Source organism: Cyprinus carpio, chromosome A19, assembly GCF_018340385.1.
Source record: "Cyprinus carpio isolate SPL01 chromosome A19, ASM1834038v1, whole genome shotgun sequence".
Classification (NCBI taxonomy): Eukaryota; Metazoa; Chordata; class Actinopteri; order Cypriniformes; family Cyprinidae; genus Cyprinus; species Cyprinus carpio.
The window spans coordinates 6,509,407-6,533,908 of record NC_056590.1 but is presented as its reverse complement, the minus strand read 5'-3'; the positions used below and the strand labels follow the sequence as shown (position 1 = coordinate 6,533,908).

General features: G+C 35.2%; 2 protein-coding genes and 1 pseudogene across 2 annotated transcripts; 1 reads left to right on the top strand and 2 right to left on the bottom strand.

Moving 5' to 3' along the window:
* The first annotated feature begins 1,658 nt into the window (after positions 1-1,658).
* On the top strand, positions 1,659-7,149 carry LOC109111465 (class I histocompatibility antigen, F10 alpha chain-like). The gene is given in 6 exon segments (XM_042776168.1): positions 1,659-1,992; positions 5,680-5,952; positions 6,188-6,286; positions 6,375-6,392; positions 6,630-6,683; positions 6,777-7,149. Coding segments are annotated over 5 exon segments (759 nt in total). The 5' UTR covers positions 1,659-1,673; the 3' UTR covers positions 6,680-6,683; positions 6,777-7,149.
* Positions 7,150-9,142: 1,993 nt separating this feature from the next.
* LOC122148763 (proteasome subunit beta type-8-like) lies at positions 9,143-10,351 on the bottom strand. The gene is made up of 2 exons (XM_042776169.1): positions 10,112-10,351; positions 9,143-9,838 (listed from the first exon to the last, which is right to left on the bottom strand). Exons 1-2 carry the CDS (start codon positions 10,269-10,271, stop codon positions 9,750-9,752), a joined length of 249 nt encoding a protein of 82 aa, XP_042632103.1. The 5' UTR covers positions 10,272-10,351; the 3' UTR covers positions 9,143-9,749.
* Positions 10,352-10,522: 171 nt separating this feature from the next.
* Positions 10,523-21,355, bottom strand: LOC122148718 (annotated as a pseudogene).
* Between the last annotated feature and the right edge of the window lie 3,147 nt (positions 21,356-24,502).

Genomic DNA, 24,502 nt, shown 5'->3' with positions numbered 1-24,502 from the left:
TAAAGGTGTCATGACATGGTTTTTTTTATTTTATTATTATGGTCCCCTAGGTGCAATTATAGTATTACTATAGTTTTTTTTTTTTAAAAAAACTTTTAAAATGTAGTGAATTATGACATTTGTCCCACCCTGTTTCTCATCCTTTGATTCAAACAGTCTGTTTTTGGGTTGTTTCCCCCTTTAAGAGTTCAGTGTTAACGCCTACTGTTATGATTGGCTAACGACAGTGCCTATGGAATCAATTATTAACACCCCCCAGCCAGAACATTTGTGGATTGAGCGTAACTGTTTAGTAGCGGGTGATGCATTCGAAGCGATGGCTCTTGCAATGATAAAACCTTATATGTTTGAGCACATCTGCGTGGCATTGTAATTTTCCTGTACACAGACCACTCGCTGTCCGTCGACTGAACACTTGTGAGGCGCGCGGCGCGACAACGATACGAAATGAGCGTAGTTGTCTTGTGCTGGAGGCGGTCATATGCAAATGGTTGGAACCTCACTTCGCACCGTGACGTCACTTCTTACCATGGATCCAGAACGAGCTGTATTTAGAGCTTGATTAAATAAATGGTCGTTTATAATGGGGAGGACGTCTTAAGCTATGAAACTTGCAGGACATTTTAATGGTACAAAGACCTTTTATATTCCAAAAGATCAAGGCAAATTTGGTTTCTCATTTCATGACCCCTTTAAAATAACTTCCAAATAACCAGTGGATCATTATAGAACCTTTAAGTTCAACTTTGAACCTTTTTGATTCATTTTTGCACTTAAAGGTTCTTTTTTGAACGCTAAAGTTTCAATCTCTTCTAAGAGTGTAGTTCTTCTTTTGTTAGAAATAAACTGGTTCTGCGAAACAGGAGAAAAAGTGAAATGTGTGAGCAGAGATGTTTTAGATGAGATTGAAATATTAGATTTTTTTATTATTATTTTCAATGGTAAAAAAATTAGATCATAATTATTGCATAAATATTAATTTGTAGCTGATTTCTCAAATAATAATTTTCTATGAATCACAGGATCTTCATGACATCAAGCGTGTTTCATGTCGTCTCTGTCTCTGTGTTGTGGTCCCATATTGCTCAGAGCAATATTGTCTGCGTTCTCTCTACACTGCTGATTGGAGTTATTTACAGATCAACAGAAATATAAAAATTGAATTTATTACAATTTCATTGTATTGGAATATGCTGCTGTAAAGATTAGACATCAGACATATTCATTCCTCAGTTCGACCATAGCACACATTTAGAAGCAAAACACACATTTAGAGAAAACTTGATCTGTGTTCTTTCAGTATAACATTTGCACTGTAATGTTCTCTCAAACATGTTTCTTATGCTCATATGTTTAATCAGCAGCAGCACTGAACACTGTTTCTGCAAAGAACAGCTCATGTTGAGTCTTACTTTCACCTCAACTGAATAACCTTCTGCTGTCAAATATTCTGATGCTGTGAACTCAGACAAAAGCTTTCATGTTTATATGTGATCATATTAATCTATTCACTTCTCCTCAATACTAGTATATTTTAGTACCAACCAATTTTATAAGCTAATCATAATTGCTCTTATCTTTCTGTGGATGTTTGGTTTTGTTGTTGAAAAAGAAGACTGGAATACATTCTGCTCAGTCTTCAAGTCTTAAGGTTATATTAGAAGAAATGAAGAATGGTGAGTGTGATTTATCATGTTGTTTCTCTCTTCTCAGGAGTTCACTCATGGCAGCTGATGTACGGCTGTGAGCTGGATGATGATGGCACCAAACGAGGATACTATCAGTATGGTTATGATGGAGAGGACTTTGTCAGTCTGGATAAGAGCACCCTCACCTGGACTGCTGCTAATCCTCAAGCTGTCATTACCAAGAACAAATGGGAGACTAAAGAAAGACAGTTTGCAGAATACTGGTAATGATGTATGGATATCTGGTGAATTGATTGGTTGAGTGGGTGTGTGAGTTTTTGGGATGTGGGTCTGGAGAGAAAAGGTAGGAATATCAGTTGCTTTGATAATCACTGCATAGTGAGCACTCATCGTTACAGCATTTACCTTTTCACCAGGAAATAGAACAGATGTACATAACAAAAAGTTTGGTTATGTGTTACTATATCTCCTTTACACTCTCTGTCTTTATTCTCTGTCTGCATTCACTTGCTTAAAAACTAAAACATGATGTAAATGCATGCAGGATGTCAAGAGGGTGTTCGAATCACATTTTGATATTTAAGATATAATTATACATATGTTGTTGTTTGTTGTTGTATATTACCATGCATAGCTGGTATTTGTGAGGGATTTTTATCATATAGTAACACTACACCCAGGGGCGCCTCCAAGGGACGGCCACCACTGTATAAACTCTGACCACCCCTAGGCTGATTTGCAGTGGATACTATTAATTCACAATGGTTTAAGAAGTGAAAAAAAAAAATAAATAAATAATAATAATAATAATAATAATAATAAATAAATAAATGCAGCACCGGCTGCAGCCACCAAAAAAGATTGCAGATTGGCGTCACCAGATTAGCTGCCCTTCCCCCTCGCCCTCCCCCGTCCCGTAATTCCATTGGGCAAAACCATAGACTGTATAAAAATATGGACGTAGTGTCCGTGACGTCACCCATAGACTCCTGAAGAGCGGTTTTGAAGCTCAAACTTCTATACTCTTTGCTCAAAGTGTGCAGAGCGGGCCGTTGCCATCTCGGCAGCGCGTCACCGCGCGACTCTCCCGGAAAATCGAAAATGGGCAAAGCCACACCACCTAGCGCAACGGCATTCTCAACAGCGCAATCCACCTGTCACTCAAGTGGCCACGCCCTTAATTATGCAGAACTTTAAGGCTTAATATAATTTAAACGGATAAGTTATAAAAAAATTCACCCCCTTACAGTTGTCATGAAGGGCAAAATTAGCTATATAGACCAAAATCACCAGGCTTTTGAACCAGGCTGTAAACATGTTTTTTTTTGCTGTAAAGTTGGGCATTTTAACATGGGGAGTCTATGGGACTGACTCCCTTTTGCAGACAGCCTTAAGCGGCCAGTCGATGAATTGCAGTTTTAGTCACTTCCTTATTGGCTTCAAGAGAGAGCGCGCGAGTTTGCCGCTCGGGCAAAACGCAGGACTGAATCGATCACTTGAGAGCACCTGCACGTTTTGGAAAGACAGGCCACATAATAATTACTTATACTAAATACATGATTGTGTGTTCTCAGTTAACTTTTCTGGCTATGTAAAAGGTACTCAGTAAAGTTTTTACAGTGTTGAATTAGGGCTGGTCAATAAAACGATATGAAGATAATCGCGCTATTCACTCGGCTCAGAATTCAAATGGCAGCGCAGCACGAGGCGAGCTCGCTCCCGCTGATGAGTCTCGGTCATGTGCCACTACATTGCTGTGAGATCTGATGTGAAGCGCTTGAATTCAGCGAAGAACACAAATGTTATTTAAACTAGTTTAAATCCAGATGAAACAGCGCTGACAAACAGGAGAAACGTATGCAAGGACGATATAGTCAGAAGGCTTTTCAATCTACAAATTTACCACGGATTTACTGTAGTAACACTAACGTTAACTGCACCATGCGTTGTGTCATAAATGTCATATGGGATATTCATATCGAATTTTATTTAATAGACATATATTAAATGTATTAAAGGAGTAATAGAATATATTTTACAATATTGTTTGTGATTAGTGTTTGCGCATTTATGTATATAGGCTACCACTGTCTTTCATATAAATACAAAATAAAAACCATATAGTTACATTTTTACCATGGTATTGATGTGCTGTATATGTGTGGTTTTAACTATATTGCGAAAAGCAAACAAAACACTTACAGAGTGCGCAATCTGCGCATACATACGGTTTAGACTAGTGCGCGTACGCATTTTTAGTGCGTTCTTTCACTGGAAATTTAGAATTATCACATTTTTCAAGATATGGGGCAGAAAATTTATAGATTTATATAATTTCATATAGTTCCTATCACACGAAGAGTGACGTTTTTCTCCAAAAGTCATCATAATTACAAATGTGATATTGATTTTTATACAACAGTTCAATAAACAAAAAGTTAATATTAAGAGACTTACGTTTTAGACACCATATTAGCTGTTTTTGCTCTATTTCTAAAAACAAAAATGATTCCAAACACAGCCACTGTTTTGCATATCTGAGCAACATGATGGTGTTTTGTTCCTGAATGAATCAACCATTTAAATGATTCGGTTCAATCGCAATGACTCACTTATTAACAGTGACTCGCTGCCACCAACTTGGCGGTTTTAAGTTCACATTTAAGTTACCATTTTAAAATAATTTCAAACATCAGTTTTCAATGTTTTATGTTTAAAATATCAAAACATTATTTATTAATTTGTAACTGCAGGTTAAAGTATTCCATGTTCCACAGAGCTGCATTAAACAGTGTGTAAAAACACCTAAATGGCACTTCGGATGCAGCTTCTGTGTTTTCTCTGCATTGCAAAGATCTATTTTGTTGATACTGATTGCATTTGCTTGGTAACAGCCCAAATGCAAGAATTTGACCTAAAAGATGGTGCACACAAAAAAATTTGTACATATATTTGCTGATGTATAATTATTTAAAAGACCTATACTATTTAAAGAGTAAGTAATTAATTGCTAATTAAAATAATATTATTACATTAACCAGAAACAAAAGTAAATATGTGTATAACACACATTAAGTGGAACTTTTAATTATTTTATTTTTTATTTCTTTATTTTGGTGTGCCACCCCCAAATTTACTGTGGCCTCATCTGGCCACCCCTATTAAAATTTTCTGGGGGTGCCACTGACTACACCAACTGATTTTCACACAGACATGAGGCCAGGAGAGTGTCAAACCCTATTAGAATAATCCAAAAGATGGATATGTTTACATGCAATAATTTTTGTCAATATGAACAAATCCAATCAGTTTCAGATTCTGAAAGTTCTGTTTATATAAACCCTTTGCAATCCAGTTCACATTTACATTTAAATGTTCATTTATGTACCCAAACAAAATGTCTGCTCATGCGCAGTGCATCAGAACTGGCAAAAGAAATGCTGTAATGTCACTGGAGCTACAGGAGTATAATTGTCATTTTTGCCTTGATGACACCTAAAAGAAAAGCTGACAAATAAGTCAGAAGAGCTCTTTTTTTAGGAAATATTTATTAAATATTCAGTCTTCTTCACTGACAAATTCGTAAGGCATAAATAAACATGCACATTCATAAGAAGTAAAACATATGTAAATAGATCTATAAAGGGCTCTGATAGACAGACGATTCATGGCACTGCACATCTTCACAAGGTTTATTTGATCAGATTATTTTAGGTCTACACCACACCTTTTATTATTCTGATTGAAATTTCCTTCAGATCGATCTCAGTTGGATCGATTGAGGTGTTTACATCAAAGATTTTCAATCTGACTGAGTCATCAGTCTGATTAATAACTGATTATTTGGCTGATAAAAGCTCTGGATGTGATCTCAGGACTACAACAACAGATAATGAGAAGAAATATTTAGCAACTTCATAGATTTGCTTTCTTTTATTTGAATGTTGCAGACTGTGGCTAATTTTCTCTTTCAATTTCACTCTCTCTCTCTCTCTCTCTCTCTCTCTCTCTCTCTCTCTCTCTCTCTCAGTCTCTCCTCAGGTGTCTCTGCTGCAGAAGTCTTCCTCGTCTTCAGTCAAATGTCATGCCACAGGTTTTTTCCCCAGTGGAGTAACAATCTCCTGGCAGAAAAATGGACAAGAGCATCACGAGGATGTGTATCTTGGTGAACTTCTTCCAAATGAGGACGGGACCTTTCAGAGGACGAGCACCATCAGAGTTTCACCTGATGAGCTGAAGAAGAACCAGTTCAGCTGTGTGGTGGAGCATCAGGGCAAAACCATCAGAAGCATTCTGACAGATGGTAAGATCCTAATTCACTATTGTAAGCGTGATTGTCTTGAGTAGATCTTGAAACATAAAAATGTTAATGGAAATCATTTGCTATTGTCAGTCTCTGATTAGTCTGCACTAATGTACTGCAGATATCACAATCATAGATGCTGTTTTTGTATTTGCTGAAATCTGAAACCTTACCAGTTTCTAAGATTATCAGAGTCTTTAATAAGCTGATGTTTTCATTTGATCTGATTCTTCAGCTTCTGTCCCCATCGGCATCATTCTTGGTGCTGTTGCTGGTGTCCTCCTGTTGATTGTCACTGCTGTTGCTGGATATAAGATCTATCAGAGAAAGAAAGGTGAGAGAAACTCAGACTATTGACTACACTGTATGTTTTACACATTTGTGTGCTAATATTTCATCTTTGTGGATTTCTGTTTTTTTAGGCTTTAAACCTGTCAATGGTAAGTCTTTCATATTTTCCATCTGATATTTATGAATTTATTTATCATGATATGGTTAATAGTAATATGTTTATATTCCTACATTTTTGGTAATGTACAGTAAAATCAAAGTGTAAGTCGAAATATATGCACAGGTCTACATTATTTTCTTTAAATAGATCTAATAAAAAAGAAATTGTGCAGCTGTGTGATGTAGCTGTACTGTCATGATATTGTAATTTGTGTTTTCTGTTGTAGCCTCTGATGATGGTTCAAACAGCTCAGCTCGTTCAGATACAAAAGCATAAAGATGTAAGTGTATTATTATTTTTTAATTATTATTCATTATTGCAACTGTTTCAGTCATGTGAAATCAATTAAATATAATATGTTTTTGCATTTTAGGAGATGTTGACCAGATGAGTGCAAGAGATGAAGTAAAAATGAGCTTATCCTGCTGTCCATCTTGTTTATAACACACAAACACACACTTTCTCTCACACATAGGATCATAGATTTCAGTGACAGGATTGATTTATATCATGCTTCCATAATTATATAATCATACACTTTATGTTCATCTTTTGTTTTTCTTTAACTGGATGAACTTGTTCATTTTAGGATGACATGTTGATCTCAGAACTTAATTGTAAAATGTATATGTTTCTCTTTGGTGACAAAACCAGAGAAAACTAAGAATATAGAGAGACTATTTCTGTGGAATATATGAAATAAATCAGGGGAAGGCTAAAAAGTCATGGAAAACTATCTTCTTCTGCAAACTACTTAAATAAACTTTAACTCTGGATAGAATTGTGGAATTGAGCTTCCATCAATGAAATTAGACAATATGTAGGCCTCATATTTTATTTCTTGTATGGGATTATTGGGCTTTTTCTGTTTATATAGTTTTTTGTTTGTTTGTTTTATATAATTTACATAAGTTAATTTAGATACTACATAATTATGTTGATTGTTGTAATGATACTGTACTGTTAAACCTGTACAGTACAGTAAACTATAGATATTTTTCTTGATTTGAGGTTACTAAATCTAAATTAAGTTATGTGAATATTTTTGTATATTCTGGTTGCCTTCAAATCATTGTAATCTTATTTTGATTCTTAATAAATAAACTTCACAAAAAGGGGCAGGTGGTGAATGTCTATCTTTCTGTTGTCAAAACAGTATCCATATTTTATCAGAATCTATTAATGAACTTTTGCTTCGAATTCAACAGAATATTCTAGAATCACGGATCTATGATGTTAAAATGCATGATTCATTCCCAAAGGTTATAAGAAATATTATTCAAAATCAAAATTACACAAGAAATTAATATATAGTACTTTATATACATTTATTGAGCTGTAATCAGTGACTTGTCCATTTTCAAATTCTTAGTTTACATTACATTTACATTTATGCATTTAGCAGACACTTTTATCCAAAGCGACTTACAGTGCATTCAGGCTAACATTTTTTTTTTACCTAACATGTGTTCCCTGGTAATCGAACCCACGACCTTTTGCGCCGCTAACTACAATGCTCTACCACTGAGCCACAGGAACATGGAAACTTAGTACTTTTATTAAAACGACTAATTCATATCACTGTCACATTCAGACTGTTAATACCTAAAAAAATGCCTTTAACTAGTAATAAGTTTGGTCTCTATTTTGAACTATGTCAAATACCAAGGTAATGAAACGATATTATATATTTGTATACCTTAATCGTGTTATACCTTGTTAACTACTTTATATTAATTTACGTACAATACTTAGACAGCATTTATTAATCTTAGTTAATGCTGCGCTGTCACGTGTGGTTGCAGTTTAAGATGAAGATATAATCAGAATAGTCTTTAATTCAAAACTCACTAAGGAAACCAGATAACACAACACCTTCACACTGATTGAGACAGGAAGCAAGGAACTCTGGAATAATTAATAATTAATTGAAACAATTCAGGTGAAGCAGAATGACTAATCGATCCAGCACAGGAAAATTAAATGGAGAGAATCAAAAGTCAGCATGTATAAAAGACCTAGTTACACATTCCAACTTCTCACTAAAGGAGAGAAAGATATTACTGTAAATACACATATATTTTCAATGTCTACTCACTGGTGTATGGTAAACAATAATTTTATTCAATCAACTAACAATCTATGAGGTTAAATACTAATTAATATCTTGATCAATAATCATGCAAACAGATAATAAATATATTTTATGAAGGCTGTGATGAATCCAGGATTCTACTCCTTTAACACACGGATCGAAAAAACATTAACAACAAGGAGCATTATATAAACTATTAACTTTTACCTTTTTTCATTTTTTTTTCATAAAAATGAAATATAATAAAACCATGACTAATTTCCTGAAGCAATAATAATCCTGAAGGCGTCCATCCTATTTGTTTATCAAAAAGATCACAAAAAAAAAAAATTTGAACATCTGGCTTTGGCTTTTAGCTGAAATTGCAGTTAGTTGTGTTAGGAATACTTATTATTAAATTTCACAATAAATATTCTGCTAAGATTTTATATTTCAATATGATTCCTGCAGAAATGTACAGAGTTTGCCATTGTTGTGATTTGAATGTGCTTTTCATCGTTTGAAAGCAGTGTGTTAGCATTTGAAAAATGTGCTGAAAATATATAATGTTTTGCAGGTTGTGGAGTATTAATGACAATAGTGTTTGTGGATTTTGAGAAATGTGATTCTTGTGATTCCTTTCCCAGCTGTTTTACGTTCATAACTGACTGTGTTTATGTAAATGATGTGTGTTTTTTGTATAACCTTGTCTATATTTTACAGTTTGAGTGCAATAAGACATGAAAGAGAACTTAGTTTAGTATTGATATGCTGAGTGACAGCTGCTTTGTGCGCACTCTTTTTTTCTGTCTGCTTTCACGCAAAATAGGCATTTCAAAATGGTATAATAAATGATTTGTGGGGTATTTTGAGCTGAAACTTCACAGACAAATTCTGGGGACACCTGAGACTAAAATTACATCTTGTAAAAAAAAGGGGCAGAATAGTTTCCCTTCAAAGTTAGCTTTTATTGAAATTAAAATATTAGTTCATGGTCTATAAAAAAAACAAAAGCTGTGCATCCCTTATGTATTCACCATTAATCTGAATATTGGGGATGATGCACTCACTGCCTATGGATTTCATGAAGGTTCAGCAATACTCTTTTCAAACTGCACAGTTCCCAGAGAATAACCCAGTTGGAACCACATACAAAAATGGGTAGAATAAGCACAGAAAATACAGTTCAAATATATAATAAAGAATGCACCAAAAGCGTCTTTGATTTGATAACAGTTTAATTTTTCACTGTCAGATAAATGAGAGGTCAGATCAGAACATTCCCTTCTTATAGCGGTGGATTAACTCTGACACGTCCTCCTTACACACCTTGATCCAGCCGTCCTCCTGCATGTGGTACACTGAGAGGAGAAAACACATGTGAAGACTTCAGCTCTTGAATATGACACACAAAAACTATGCAACAATAGTGTACATTAAAAAAACAATGTAGGACAGAAATACAAAGAGGGTTATTTTTTGTGTTGGGGTTCTTGTTTTTCTTACAGAATTCTTACAGATTCTGGTTGAAGCATAATAGCACGTTACTGCAGGTCAATAATTTTACATTTTTATTTTAATGTTAAGATTCAGATTCATTGCTAGCCAGTTTTAAATACATTGCTGGTACTTACGGTTGACCACGCCACCGGAGGTAAGCTGTCTCTGTGTGGTGGCATGAGCAATACCACGCCGGCCCAGCTCATACGCCTCCTCCACAGTCATATCCTCACGATAACCGCTGTCTATGACACCATACGCATGAAACTGTTTCCCACAGCCAGTGGAGAACATCCGGCCGGAGAGACGTGTGCCATTATCATCCACATAGTACAGGCCTGGACCCTGATGTGACCGAAAACTTCATATGAACATAACTGAAGATTATGTGTATGCATGATTGTTCCACAAGATGATTATAAGATATTACTAAGAGCTTTATATTTATTTTATTGCTGTATTGTATAATATACTTGACTGAGAACACTCTGAAAATATGTAAATAAGCAAAAAATACGAAAGTAATTGTAAAAAACATAGAGACTTCACCTGTTTTGTTCCCAAGCCCGCCGCAGATCATACTCCCCCATAGACAGACCCATGCCTCTGTATCCCAGCATCATGTTGCACAGCAGCTTGGAGGCTGCAGACACGGAGATCCTCTGCTTGTTACGTAGTTTGTAAAGTCTGTTTTTAAAACACACAATTACTTCATATATTAACGAAGAATAGCGGTGGCTCAAACAGCAACAGGGTGACATTCTGTTTGCCAAAACAGAACAAGCAAATATGTGACCCTGGACCACAAAACCAGTCTTAAGGGTCAATTTTTAGAAATTGAGATGTATACATCATCTGAAAGCTGAATAAATCCATTGATCTATGGTTTGTTATGATAGGACAATATTTAGCTGAGATACAACTTTGTGGGATCAGACAATCAGAGGGTGCAAAAAAATCTAAATATTGAGAAAATCGCCTTTAAAGTTGTCCAAATGAATGCATATTACTAATCAAAAATTAAGTTTTGATACATTTATGGTAGGAAATTTACAAAATATATTCATGGAACATAATCTTTACTTAATATCCTAATGATTTTTGGCATAAAAGAAAAATTTATAATTTTGGCTGTTGTTATTTTTTTTGGCTATTGCTACAAACATACCCAAGCGACTTAAGACTGGTTTTGTGCTCCAGGGTCACAAATAAGAATCAACAGAACATAATAATATCCTGCACATTTGAATTTCTTCATATAAAATAACATAGTGATTGTGGAACATTTGTGTGTACATATGTATGTTTAATATTTGTATATGAGTATATTAATTTGAAAGAAGATTAAGACAGATAGTATAACACTTCTTTTGGTTCATCCCAAAGAGGAAAGTCATCATTTACCATCATTTATTCATGTTGTTCTAAACTTTTATGACATGATCACTTTGTATGAACAGATTGAAATTTAAACCTGAATACACTCTTAAATCAAATCAAATCAAATCAACACATAGTGTGCACCTGAATATGCCTACTTCCCTGACATAGTAGGCTAAAAATAGTATGTGAATGAGTAATATGTCCAAATTCACAGTATTCATGCAAAATCTTGTCAGATGACCTATTACTTCAGATGATATTCTGAAGTGTGCATCCACTGGATACTTCACTGTCCCATGAGGCCAAGAGAGAGGATTTGTGAGTGACAGTGAGGTGACACAACTGTAACTGTATATAGGTCAAATGATAATGACAACATGACAAATGCAGTACATCCATATACTACACACATTCATATAATACAGAAATAGTTGTGAAGTAAGTACTTAGAAGTACCTACTCAGAGAGAATGTGATTTCACATCAAATATGGTGAACATGATCCTCAAACATCATGACATTAGGTCTTTTGACATGTGAGAAACCAATGAGGTTTAGTATTAGTAGTTGACCCTTGAGGTTTGTTTTGCCATATTTTATGTAATCTGTGTATTGTTTTGTTGAATGTTATTGATATGAGACAGAACAAAGACCTAAATTTCAATCTGTTCATCACTTCATACTTTTATGTCCTTTTTGGAGTTTAAAGGTTTCAGATCCTATTGAAATTTTTTTGTATAGACATTGAAATAATTCAGCATAATAAGCAGAAGAAAGTTAGTTAAACAATTCAACAACAGTGTAAGCGTTTCTTTAACTCTTTAAAGGGACAGTTGACCCAAAAATGAAAATTCTGTCATTAATTACTCACCCTCAAGTCGTTCCAAACCCGTAAGACCTAGAGCTCTTTGACCCTACAAGAATACTTTTTGACGCAAAGAAAACAAAAATAACAACTTTGTTCAACAATTCTTCTCCTCATCCAGTCTGCTGTGGCTTGCCTCCGTTTTGGAGAGTATCACGATGCATGCATGCACTTCTGCTTCATGTAAACAATGCATGCGCATTGTGCTGCTGCTTACATCAACACGGGCATATGTTGTTTACACAAAGCGGATATGCACGCATGCATTGTGATACTCCCCAAAATGGAGGCAAGCCACAGCAGACTGAATAAGAGGAGCAGAATTGTTGAACAAAGTTGTTATTTTTGTTTTCTTTGCATCAAAAAGTATTCTTGTAGGGTCAAAGAGCTCTAGGTCTTACGGGTTTTGGAACGACTTGAGGGTGAGTAATTAATGGACAGAATTTTCCATTTGTTGGGTCAACTGTCCCTTTTTAAAATAGTTAAAGAAACGCTTACAACTGTTGTTGAGATTGTTTAACTAACTTTCTTCTGCTTATTATGCTGAATTATATTCGAAATGTCATTACAAAAAAATTTCAATAGGATCTGAAACCTTTAAACTCCAAAAAGGACATAAAAGTATGAAGTGATGAACAGATTGAAATTTAGGTCTTTGTTCTGTCTCATATCAAAACATTGTTCAACACACGCATACACAGATTACATAAAATATGGCAAAACAAACCTCAAGGGTCAACTAATACTAAACCTCATTGGTTTCTCACATGTCAAAAGACCTAATGTCATGATGTTTGAGGATCATGTTCACCATATTTGATGTGAAATCACATTCTCTCTGAGTAGGTACTTCTAAGTACTTACTTCACAACTATTTCTGTATTATATGAATGTGTAGTATTCGAGTATATGGATGTACTGCATTTGTCATGTTGTCATTATCATTTGACCTATTATACAGTTACAGTTGTGTCACCTCACTGTCACTCACAAATCCTCTCTCTTGGCCTCATGGGACAGTGAAGTATCCAGTGGATGCACACTTCAGATATCATCTGAGGTAATAGTCATCTGACAATATTTTTGCATGAATACTGGTGAATTTGGACATATTACTCATTCACATACTAGTTTTATGCCTACTATGTCAGGGAAGTAGGCATATTCAGGTGCAGGACTATGTGTTTGATTTGATTTGATTTTGGATTTAAGAGTGTATTCAGGTTTAAATTTCAAATCTGTTCATACAAAGTTATCATGGTCATAAGTTTAGAACAACATGAATAAATGATGGTAAATGATGACTTCCCCTCTTTTGGATGAACCAAAAGAAGTGTTATACTATCTGTCCCTTAATCTTCTTTTCAAATTAATATACTCATATACAAATATTAAACATACATCTGTACAACACAAAGGTTCCACAATCACTATGTTATTTTATATGAAAGAAATTCAAATGTTGCAGGATATTATTGGTTCTGTTGTTCTTATTTTGTGTGACCCTGGAGCACAAACCAGTCTTAAGTCGCTTGGGTATGTTTGTAGCAATATGCCAAAAAAAATACCCACCACAGCCAAAATTATGAATTTTTCTGAATTTATGCCAAAATCATTAGGATATTAAGTAAAGATTATGTTCCATGAATATATTTTGTAATTTCCTACATAAATGTATCAGCAAAACTTACTTTTTGATTAGTAATATGGCATTGCTAAGAATTCATTTGGACAACTTTTAAAAGGCGATTTTCTCAATATTTAGATTTTTTTGCAACCCTCAGATTCCAGATGTTTCTTCAGATGTTTGTATCTCAGCTAAATATTGTCGCTATTCATAACAAACCATAGATCAATGCGATTTATTTCGCTTTACAGATGATGGTATACATCTCAATTTCTAAAAATTGACCCTTAAGACTGGTTTTGTGGTCCAGGGTCACATATTTGCTTGTTCTGTTTTGGCAAACAGAATGTCACCCCTGTTGCTGTTTGAGCGCACCGCTATTCTTCGTTAATATATGAAGTTAATTGTGTGTTTTAAAAAAACAGACTTTACAAAACTACCGTAACACGCAGAGGATTCTCAGGTGTCTGCAGGCCTCCAAGCGGCTGTCAACATTATGCTGGGATACAGAGGCATGGGTCTGTCTATGGGGAGTATGATCTGCGGTCTGGGACAAACAGGTGAAGTCTCTCTATTTTTTTTACAATTACTTTCGTATTTTTTGCTTATTTACATATTTTCAGGTAGTGTTCTCTAGATCAGTATATTATACAATACAGCGCTAAAATAAATAAATATAAAAGCTCTTTAGTAATATCTTATAATCATCTTGATGGAACAATCATGCATACACATAATCTTCAGTTATGGTCATATGGAAGTTTTTTCTTCGGTCACATCAGGGTCCAGGCCTGTACTTATGTGGATGATAATGGCACACGTCTCTCCGGCCGGATGTTCTCCACTGCTGTGGGAACAGTTATGCGTATGGTGTCATAGGACAGCGGTTTATCGTGAGGATAGGACTGTGGAGGAGGCGAGTATGAGCTGGGCCGGGCGTGGTATTGCTCAATAGCCATCACACAGAGACGCTTACCCGGTGGTGTGGTCCACCCGTAAGTACCAGCATGTAATTTAAAACTGGCTAGCAAGATGAATCTGAATACTAACAGTTAACAATAAAAATGTAAAATTTATTGACCTGCCGGTAACGTGCTATTATTGCTTCAAAAAAATCACCAGAATCTGTAATAATTCTGTAAGTAAAACAAGACCCCAACACAAACATACCCTCTTGTATTTCTTGGTCCTACATTGTTTTTTAATGTACACTATTGTTTGCAATAGTTTTTGTGTGTCATATTCAAGAGCTGAAGTCTTCACATGTGTTTTCTCCTCTCAGTGTACCACATGCAGGAGGACGGCTGGATCAAGGTGTGTAAGGAGGAGACGTGTCAAGTTTACATCCACCGCTATAATCAAAAAGGGAATTTTCTGATCTGATCTCGATCATTTATCTGACAGTGAAAATTAAACTGTTATCAAAGCAAAGACCTTTTTGGTGCATTCTTTATTATATATTTGAACTGTATTTTCTGTGGCTTATTCTAACCCATTTTTGTATTGGTTCCACCACTGGGTTATTCTCTGGGAACTGTGCAGTTTGAAAAGAAGTATTGCTGAAACCTTCATGAATCCATAGGCAGTGAGTGCATCATCCCCAATATTCACAGATTAATGGTGAATACATAAGGGATGAAAAAAACATTTATTTGCCCAGCTTTTGTTTTTTTTTATAGACCATGAACTAATATTTTAAATTTCAATAAAAGCTAACTTTGGAACGGGAAACTACTCTGCCCCTTTTTACAAGATGTAATTTGAGTCTCAGGTGTCCCCAGAATTTGTCTGTGAAGTTTCAGCTCAAAATATTACCCCACAACTCATTTATTATACCATTTTTGAAATGCCTATTTTGCGTGAAAGCAGACAGATAAAAAAAGATTGCGCATACCAAGCAGCTGGCACTCAGCTATAATCAATACTAACTAAGTTCTCTTTCATGTCTTATTGCACTCAACTGTAAAATATACACAAGGTTATACAAAAAACACACATCATTTACATAAACACAGTCAGTGATGAACGTAAACAGCTTGGAAAAGGAATCGACAAGAATCACAGTTTCTCAAATCCACAACACTATTGTCCATTCATACTCCACAACCTGCAAAAACATTAATATATTTTCAGCACCTTTTTCAAATGGCTAACACCTGCTTTCAGAAACTGATAAAAGCACATTCAAATCACAACAATGGCAAACTCTGTACATTTCTCTGCTAGGAATCATATTGAATATAAAATCTTAGCAGAATATTTATTGTGAACAAATTTAATAATAAGTATTCCTAACACAACTAACTGCAATTTCACGCTAAAAGCCAAGCCAGATGTTCAATTTTTTTTTTTTTGTGATCTTTTTGATAAACAAATAGGTTGGTTACGCCTTCAGGATTATTTTTGCTTCAGTAAAATTAGTCATGGGTTTATATATGATGGCATTTTTTATGAAAAAAAACTGAAAAAGGGAAAATTAATAGTTTTATATAATGCTCCTTGTTGTTCATTTTTTTTTCCGATCCGTGTGTTTAAAGGAGGAGATCCTGGATTCATCAACAGCTCTTCATAAAATATATTAGTAGCATTGTTTGCATGATTAGTGATCAAGACTATTAATGAGTAGTTAACCCTCATAGTATTGTTAGTTATTTGCATAAAATTATGTGTTTTACTCAATACCACTCAGTGAGTAGGACATTGAAAATAATATGTGTATTTACAGTTAAAAATGATCTTTCTCTGCCTTTACGTGAGAAGTTGGAATGTGAACCAGGTCTTTTATAGGCATGCTGAGCTTTTGATTCTCTCTATTTAATTTTCCTGTGTCTGTATCGAGTCGTCATTCTGTTTCACCTGAATTGTTCATTAATTAGTATATATGTCCAGAGTTCCTTGCTCCTGTCTCAATCATGTGAATGTTGTTGGTTTGTTTTATATCTGGTTTCCTTAGTGAGTTTTGAATTAAAGACTATTCTGATTATATCTTCATCTTTAACTGCAACCACACGTGACAGCGCTAGCATTAACTAGGATTAATAAATTGCTGTCTAAGTATTGTACGTACATTACTATTAAAGTAGTTTAACAAGGTATAACACGATTGGGGGGAAGGCGGGAGGTGGAGCAGAATGGGGGCGATATATATCGGTTCGCTTCCTTGGTATTTGCCATAGTTCACAAATAGAGTTCTTCCAACGTATCCTACTAGTTAAAAGTCTATTTTTTAGGTAATTAACGTCTGAATGTGACCGGTGATATGAAATTAATCCGTTTTAATAAAGCAAGTACTCAGTTTCCATGTTTCTGTTGCTCATGTTAGAGCAGTGTGTAGGTAGTCGGCAAAAGGTCTTGTGTTGTTCCTTCTAGGGAACACATGTTAGTTTAAACAAAAATGTTTAGCCTGCATGCCACTGTAGAGTCGCTTTGGATAAAAAGCGTTCTGGCTAAATGCCGTAAATTTTAATTGTAATGTAAACTAAGAATTTGAAAATGGAAGTCACTGATTACCGCTCCATAAATGGTATATACCAGTCCTATATATTTAATTTACTTGTGTATTTTGATTTTGAATAATTGTTCTTATAACCTTTGGGAATGAATCATGCATTTTTAACATCATAGATTCGCGTGATTCTAGAATATTCTGGTTGAATTCGAAGCAAAAGTTCAATTAATAGATTCTGATAAAATAGGGGATACTGTTTTGACCAACAGAAAGATAGACATTCACCACCCTGCCCCTTTTTGTGAGTTTGATTGTATTAAGAATCAAAATAAGATTACAATGAGTTTGAAGGCAACCAATAGTACCAGAAATATTCACATAACTTAATTTAGATTTAGTAACGCTCAAATCAACCGAACAATATCTATAGTTTTATTGTACCTGTACAGGTTTATACAGTTAACAGTATCATTACAACTATCAACATAATTATGGTAGTAATCTATCATTAACTTATGTAAAGTTATATAAAACAACAAACAAAAAAACTATATAACACCAGAAAAGCCCACAATGAATCCTCATACAACGAAATAAAATTATGAGGCCTACATATTGTCCTAATTTCATGTGATGGAAGCCTTCAATTTCCACAATTTATCCAGAGTTAAAGTTATTTTAAGTTTTGCAGAAGATAGTTTTCCATGACTTTTTAGCCTTCCCCAAGAAACTGATATTTTTCATAGCTATCCCAACAGAATAGTCTCTTCTAGTTCTTAGTTTTGTCTCTGGTTTTGTCACCAAAGAGAAACTAGATACATTTTACAATATAAGTTCTGAGCATCAACATGTCCATCCTAACAATGCACAAGTTCATCCAGTTAAAGAAAAACAAAAGAGTGAACATAAGTGTATGATTATTATAATTATGGAAGCATGATATAAATCAAATCCTGTCCTGTGAAATCTATGATCCTATGTGTGAGAGAAAGTTGTTTTGTGTGTTGTAACAGTTATGACAGCAGATAAGCGCCATTTTACTTCTATCTCTTGCACTCATCATCTCTGTTCGTGTGTCTGGTCAACATCTCTCTAAAACTGCAAATAACATAATTATATCTTACTTTAACTTGATCCACGCATGACTTGAAACAGTTATGTCTTAATAACTTTATTGAATAACTCAGTAAAATAATAATAACACTTACATCTTTTAATCTTTTTTGTCAAAAATTGCTGAACGACGCTGCGCTGTTTTGAAACCATCATCAGAGCTACAACGAGAAAACACAAATTACAATATCATGACAGTACAAAGCCTAACATCACACAGCCTGCACCAATTTCTTTTTTAAGTTAGTATCTATTTTAAATGAAATAATGTAGACCTGTGCATATATTTTTTGAACTTTTACACTTTGCTGATTTACTGTAACATCTTAGCCAAAAATGTAGGAATGATAAACATATTAACTATTAACCATATAATCATGGATAAATAATAAAAAAATTTTAGTAATAATCAGATGGAGAATATGAAAGACCTTACCGATTGACTTCAGGTTTAAAGCCTGAAAAACAGGAGAATCCCCAAAGATGAATTATTAGCAGCACAAATGTGTAAAACATACAGTGTAGTCACTAGTCCTTGAGTTTCTCCTGCAACTTTCTTTTCTGATAGACCTATATATCAGGCAACGTTTAGCAGTGACAATCAACAGGAGGACACCAGCAAACAGCACCAAGAATGTATTCCGATTGGGACCAGAAGCTGAAGAATCAGATCAAATGAAAACATCAGCTTATTAAGACTCTGATAATCTTAGAAACTGGTAAGGTTTCAGATTTCAGCAAATTAGCACAAAACTAGCATCTAGTATGATTGTGAGATTCTGCCTTACATTAGTGCAGAGCTAATCCAGAGACTGACAATAGCAAAATGATTTCCCATGAACATTTTTAAGGTTCAAGATCTACTCAAGACAATCACCGCTTACATAAGTGAATCTGTGAATCTACCCATCTGTCCAAATGCTTCTGATGGTTTTTTGCCCTGATGCTCCACCACACAGCTGAACTGGTTATGCTTCAGCTCATCAGGTGAAATCTGATGGTGTCGTCCTCTGAAGGTCCCGTCCTCATTTGGAAGAAGTCCCAAGAACACATCCTCATGATGCTTCTTGTCCATTTCCTTCTGCCAGGAGATTGTTACTCCACCTGGGGAAAAAAAACCTGTGGCTTGACATTTGACTGAAGACGAGGAAGACTTCTGCAGCAAAGACACCTGAAGGGAGACTGAGAGAGCACAGAGAGAGAAGACCCAGAGAGGAAAGAGAGAGAGAGAGAGAGAGTGTGGTGTTTGAGAGAGAGAAGAGAGAGAGACAGAGATATAGAGAGCGAGAGAGATAGAGAGAGGTGTGTGTGTGTGGTGAGAGAGAGAGACGACAGAGACGAGAGGAAGATATAGAAGGAGAGATTAAGATACACAAAAAACCAGGTGAAATTGAAAAAAGAGAATAGCTACAGTCCTGCAAATATTCAAATAAAAATAAACAAATCTTAATAGGTTGCTATAGATTTCTTTCTTCTTATCCTGTTGTTTGTAGTCCCGAGCATCACATCCAGAGCTATTTCTATCAGCTAAATAATTCCTCTATTACTCACATTGATGATCAATCAGACAATGAAAAGGCTTTGATGTCAAACACCTCAATCGATCCCACTTGAGATTGAGTCTGCAGCGAAATTTCAATCAGAGAATAAAAGGTTCAGCGTGTAGAGATCAAAAACAATGTGATCAACAGAATAAAATGAAGCGCCTTCATCAGAATCAAAATAAACCTCCTAGAAGATGTGCAGTGCCCATGACGTGTCTGTCCGATCATAGCCCTTTTTATAGATCTATATTTACATCATGTTTTTACTTCTTATGAATATGCAAGTTTAATTTATGTCTTACAAACTGGCTTCCATGACAAAGGGACTTGAATATTTAATAAATATTTATTTAAAAAACAGTTCTGACATACATTTGTCAGCGTTTTTGTTTTCCGGTGTTAAGCCAAGCCCAAATGATAATTATACTCCTGTAGCTCCATTGACATTACAGCATTTTTCCTTTCTCAGTTCTAATGAACTGCTCTGAGCTTACATTTTGCTTTGAATACATAAATGATCATTTTTAACAAAAATAGTGAACTGGATTGCAAAGGGAGTTTATATAAACAGGACTTTCATAATCTGAAACGCACTGGATTGTGTTCATATTGACAAAGAGGTCTTGCATGTACAAACAGTCATCTTTTGGATTATTTCAAACAGGGGTTTGACACTCTCCTGGCCTCATGTCTGTGTGAAAATCAATTGGTGTAGTGTTACTATATGATAAAAATCCCTCACAAATACCAGATGTGCATGTTAATATACAACAACAAACAACAACATATGTATAATTATATCTTAAATATCAAAATGTGATTCGAACAACCTCTTGGACGTCCTGCATGCATTTACATCATGTTTTAGTTTGTGAATGCAGACAGAGAGAATAAAGACAGGGAGTGTAATGTAAAGGAGATATAGTCACACATAACCAACTTTTTGTGTATACAACTGTTCTATTTCCTTGTTGAAAAGTAAATGCTGTAACGATGAGTGCTCACTATGCAATGATTATCAAAGCAACTGATATTCCTACCTTTTCTCTCCAGAGTGTCCTTCCCATATCTCACATACTTCTTTATCCACTCAATGCACTCATCCTCCAGATATGCTTTTGCGCTGTTTTGCAAATGCTTCTTCGGAATCCCATTTGTTCTTGGTAATGACAGCTTGAGGACTAGCAGCAGTCCAGCTGAGGTAGCTATTATCAAAGCTGATGAAGTCCTCTCCATCATAACCATACTGTGCATATCCTCGTTTGGTGCCATCATCATGAAGCTCACAGCCATACATATGCTGCAATGAGTGAACACCTGAGAAGAGAGAAACAACATGATAAATCACACTCACCATTCTTCATTTCTTCTAATATAACCTTAAGACTTGAAGACTGAGCAGAATGTATTCCAGTCTTCTTTTTCAACAACAAAACCAAACATCCACAGAAAGATAAGAGCAATTATGATTAGCTTATGAAAAACTGTTTGGTACTAAAATATACTAGCTTTCAGCAGAAGTGAATAGATGAATATGATCACATATAAATATGAAAGCTTTTGTCTGAGTTCGCAGCATCAGAATATTTGACAGCGTAAGGTTATTCAGTTGAAGGTGAAAGTAAGACTCAACATGAGCTGTTCTTTACATAAACAGTGTTCAGTGCTGCTGCTGATTAAACATATGAGCATAAGAAATATGTTTGAGAGAACATTACAGTGCAGATGTTATACTGAAAGAACACAGGTCAAAGTTTTCTCTAAATGTGTGTTTTGCTTCTAAATGTGTGCTATGGTCGAACTGAGGAATGAACATGTCTGATGTCTAATATCTTTACAGCAGCATATTCCAATATAATGATAGTGGTATTAATTTAATTTTTATTTCTGTTGATCTGTAAATAACTCCAATCACCAGTGTAGAGGAGAGAACACAGACAATATTGCTCTGAGCAATATGGGACCACAACACAGAGACAGAGACGACGTGAAACACGCTTGATGTCATAAAGAATTCTTTGAGAAATCAGCTACAAATTAATATTTATGCAATAATTATGATTTAATTTTTTACCATTGAAAATAATAAAAAATATATAATATTTTCATCTCATCTATAGCATCTCTGTTCACACATTTCACTTTTTCTCCTCTGTTTCGCAGAACCAGTTCATTTCTTATAAAAGAATAATATTTTCATCTCATCTGAATCATCTATGTTTATGTTGCTTGAGAAAACAGTTTAAAAAGCCTGAAGTTTGAAGTAGTTTTCAATTTGAATCGCTTTTAAAAGCTTGAAGTTTGAACATCTGAAATGTAACTTATTTTTATTTTCACTAAAATCAATGTAATATATTTTGTTCAATAATATTTTTTATTTTTTATTTTGTATTTTGAGAGAATTTCATGGTACTAATTAATATTTATGCAATAATTATGATCTTATTTTTTTTATCATTGAAAATAATACCATTTTTTTCTAATATTTTCATCTCATCTAAAGCATCTCTGTTCACACATTTCACTTTTTCTCCTCTGTTTCTAAAGCAGAACCAGTTCATTTCTTACAAAAGAAGAATTAGATTCAAAAGACTGTCAAGACAAACTTTCTGTTTCTTGAGAAAGCAGTTTAAAAAGCATGAAGTTTGAAGTAGTTTTAAATCTGAATTGCTTTTAAAGCTTGAAGTTTGAACACCTGGAATGTAACTTTTCTTTTTCAGTTAAAATCAATGTAATATATTTGATAATTATTTGATAATTTTTATTTTTTTTGAGAGAGAGAATTTCATGGCACTAGTTAATATTTATGCTAAAATTGTGATAAATGTTTTCCCATTGAAACAAAAAACTATTTTTTTTCTAACATTTTTATATTACTTTTGAATTAAGGCAGTGTTTTATGTTAAAATAGAGACAGTGCTTTTAAAATCTAATTTTTAAAGGCAGATTAATACCATCTGATCTCAGAGCAAACCTAGATAAAGTTCATCAAGATCAGCTCTGATGCTGCTTTTACAAAACCTCGTCTGAACATTTAATATAGTCCTAGTTTTAATAGTTGATAGATCTGCAGCAGCTGCAGCGAGAGACTAATGTGTGTGTGTGTGTGTGTGTGTGTGTGTGTGTGTGTGTGTGTGTGTGTTTGTGTGTGTGTGTGTGTGTGTGTGTGTGTGTGTGTGTGTGTGTGTGTGTGTGTGGTTTATGAGGACACAAATTTGTATAATGACATGGGTATGACATAGGTATAACCATAGATATGTATTCGTAGATGCCTCATTAGCGACTGTTTCTATGGGCCACTATATGATCCATATTCAAAAGGTCAACTTGACATCATTCACCATAACAGTAACATAAGTTACCAATGTTTCAAAACTTGTCATTCGGTGCTGTTTGAGTTAATTTTTTGATGCACACACTAAATGAAACTGGGATCCGCTTGATCTTCATCATCACATTATTAGCACAGCAGAAGTCTTCTCTTGCAAATGTTTTAACACTTTTTCATTTGTTTCACACATTTTTCACACCCTTTTTCAAAACAGTTACCACAGATCTCATTGAAAGGCCCCAAACTCTATTGGATTCACTGTGTTGAACAAAAGAAAAAAAAATCTATTCACAGCTGATAGAAACTACTTGCATAATTATAAATCTCTATGCACCTGTGTGAAACTCATTTGCACAACTCTTCAATCAGCAATCAGTCCTCATCCATCTATAAAAGATGCCACCTCTGTGTTGCTATTTGCAAGCATGGATCAAAGAGGCCATAGGCACGGAAGGAGAGTAAGAGGCCATGGCAGAGGGGCCCGAGGAAGAGGAGTTTGTATGCGTGGTGGAGGTGCTGCAGCAGCCCCATGACATCGCGGCAGGACAAATCTCGCGAGAGCTCAAGTTTCAAATGACTTTCGTCGGTTTTTTTCTGTGGCAACATTTTGACAATGTTCAATCATGCGCTTGGTCCTTTAGACTAAGGCTGAGACAAAGGGTCCAGCCATTCGAGCGGTGGGAGCACTGTGGCTCTATTGTCAGGCTTTTGTTGTTCGGCAATGCGAACAGGTATTCACCCCGGGTTACTGAGTGTTATACCAGTGTACTCAGCTTACTGTATTGCGTAGCGACTCAAAAAACTGTGTTACCAGTAATGCGCTGTTTATCATATTTATGGACTGCTACGTAATGCAATTTGACAGCTTCTTTATAGAATACCCATGCCACACCGGTGGAGAGGAAAGATATTTAGTATTGACCAGGCGTCTTGCCCATGGTAGATTGGTCTTGCCCAACCATTGCCATCAACGCGTGAACAATAGGGCAGCAGTACTGCCTCCGGATTCGGGAGAAGCCTTTAGGAATAAACACGTGTGGCGTCGGCAATATCGATCCGAGGTCCTCCACGAACACATGTTAGCCTGCAGGCACGGCAGGGGGGGACGTTCCCTTAAGACAACTCGACTCGTACCGGCGGCACGATTCCCGTATGTGCAGGTACAGATCTTTTTGTGTAATACCTTGTTTACCCTCGTTACCCCTGGCTCTTGCA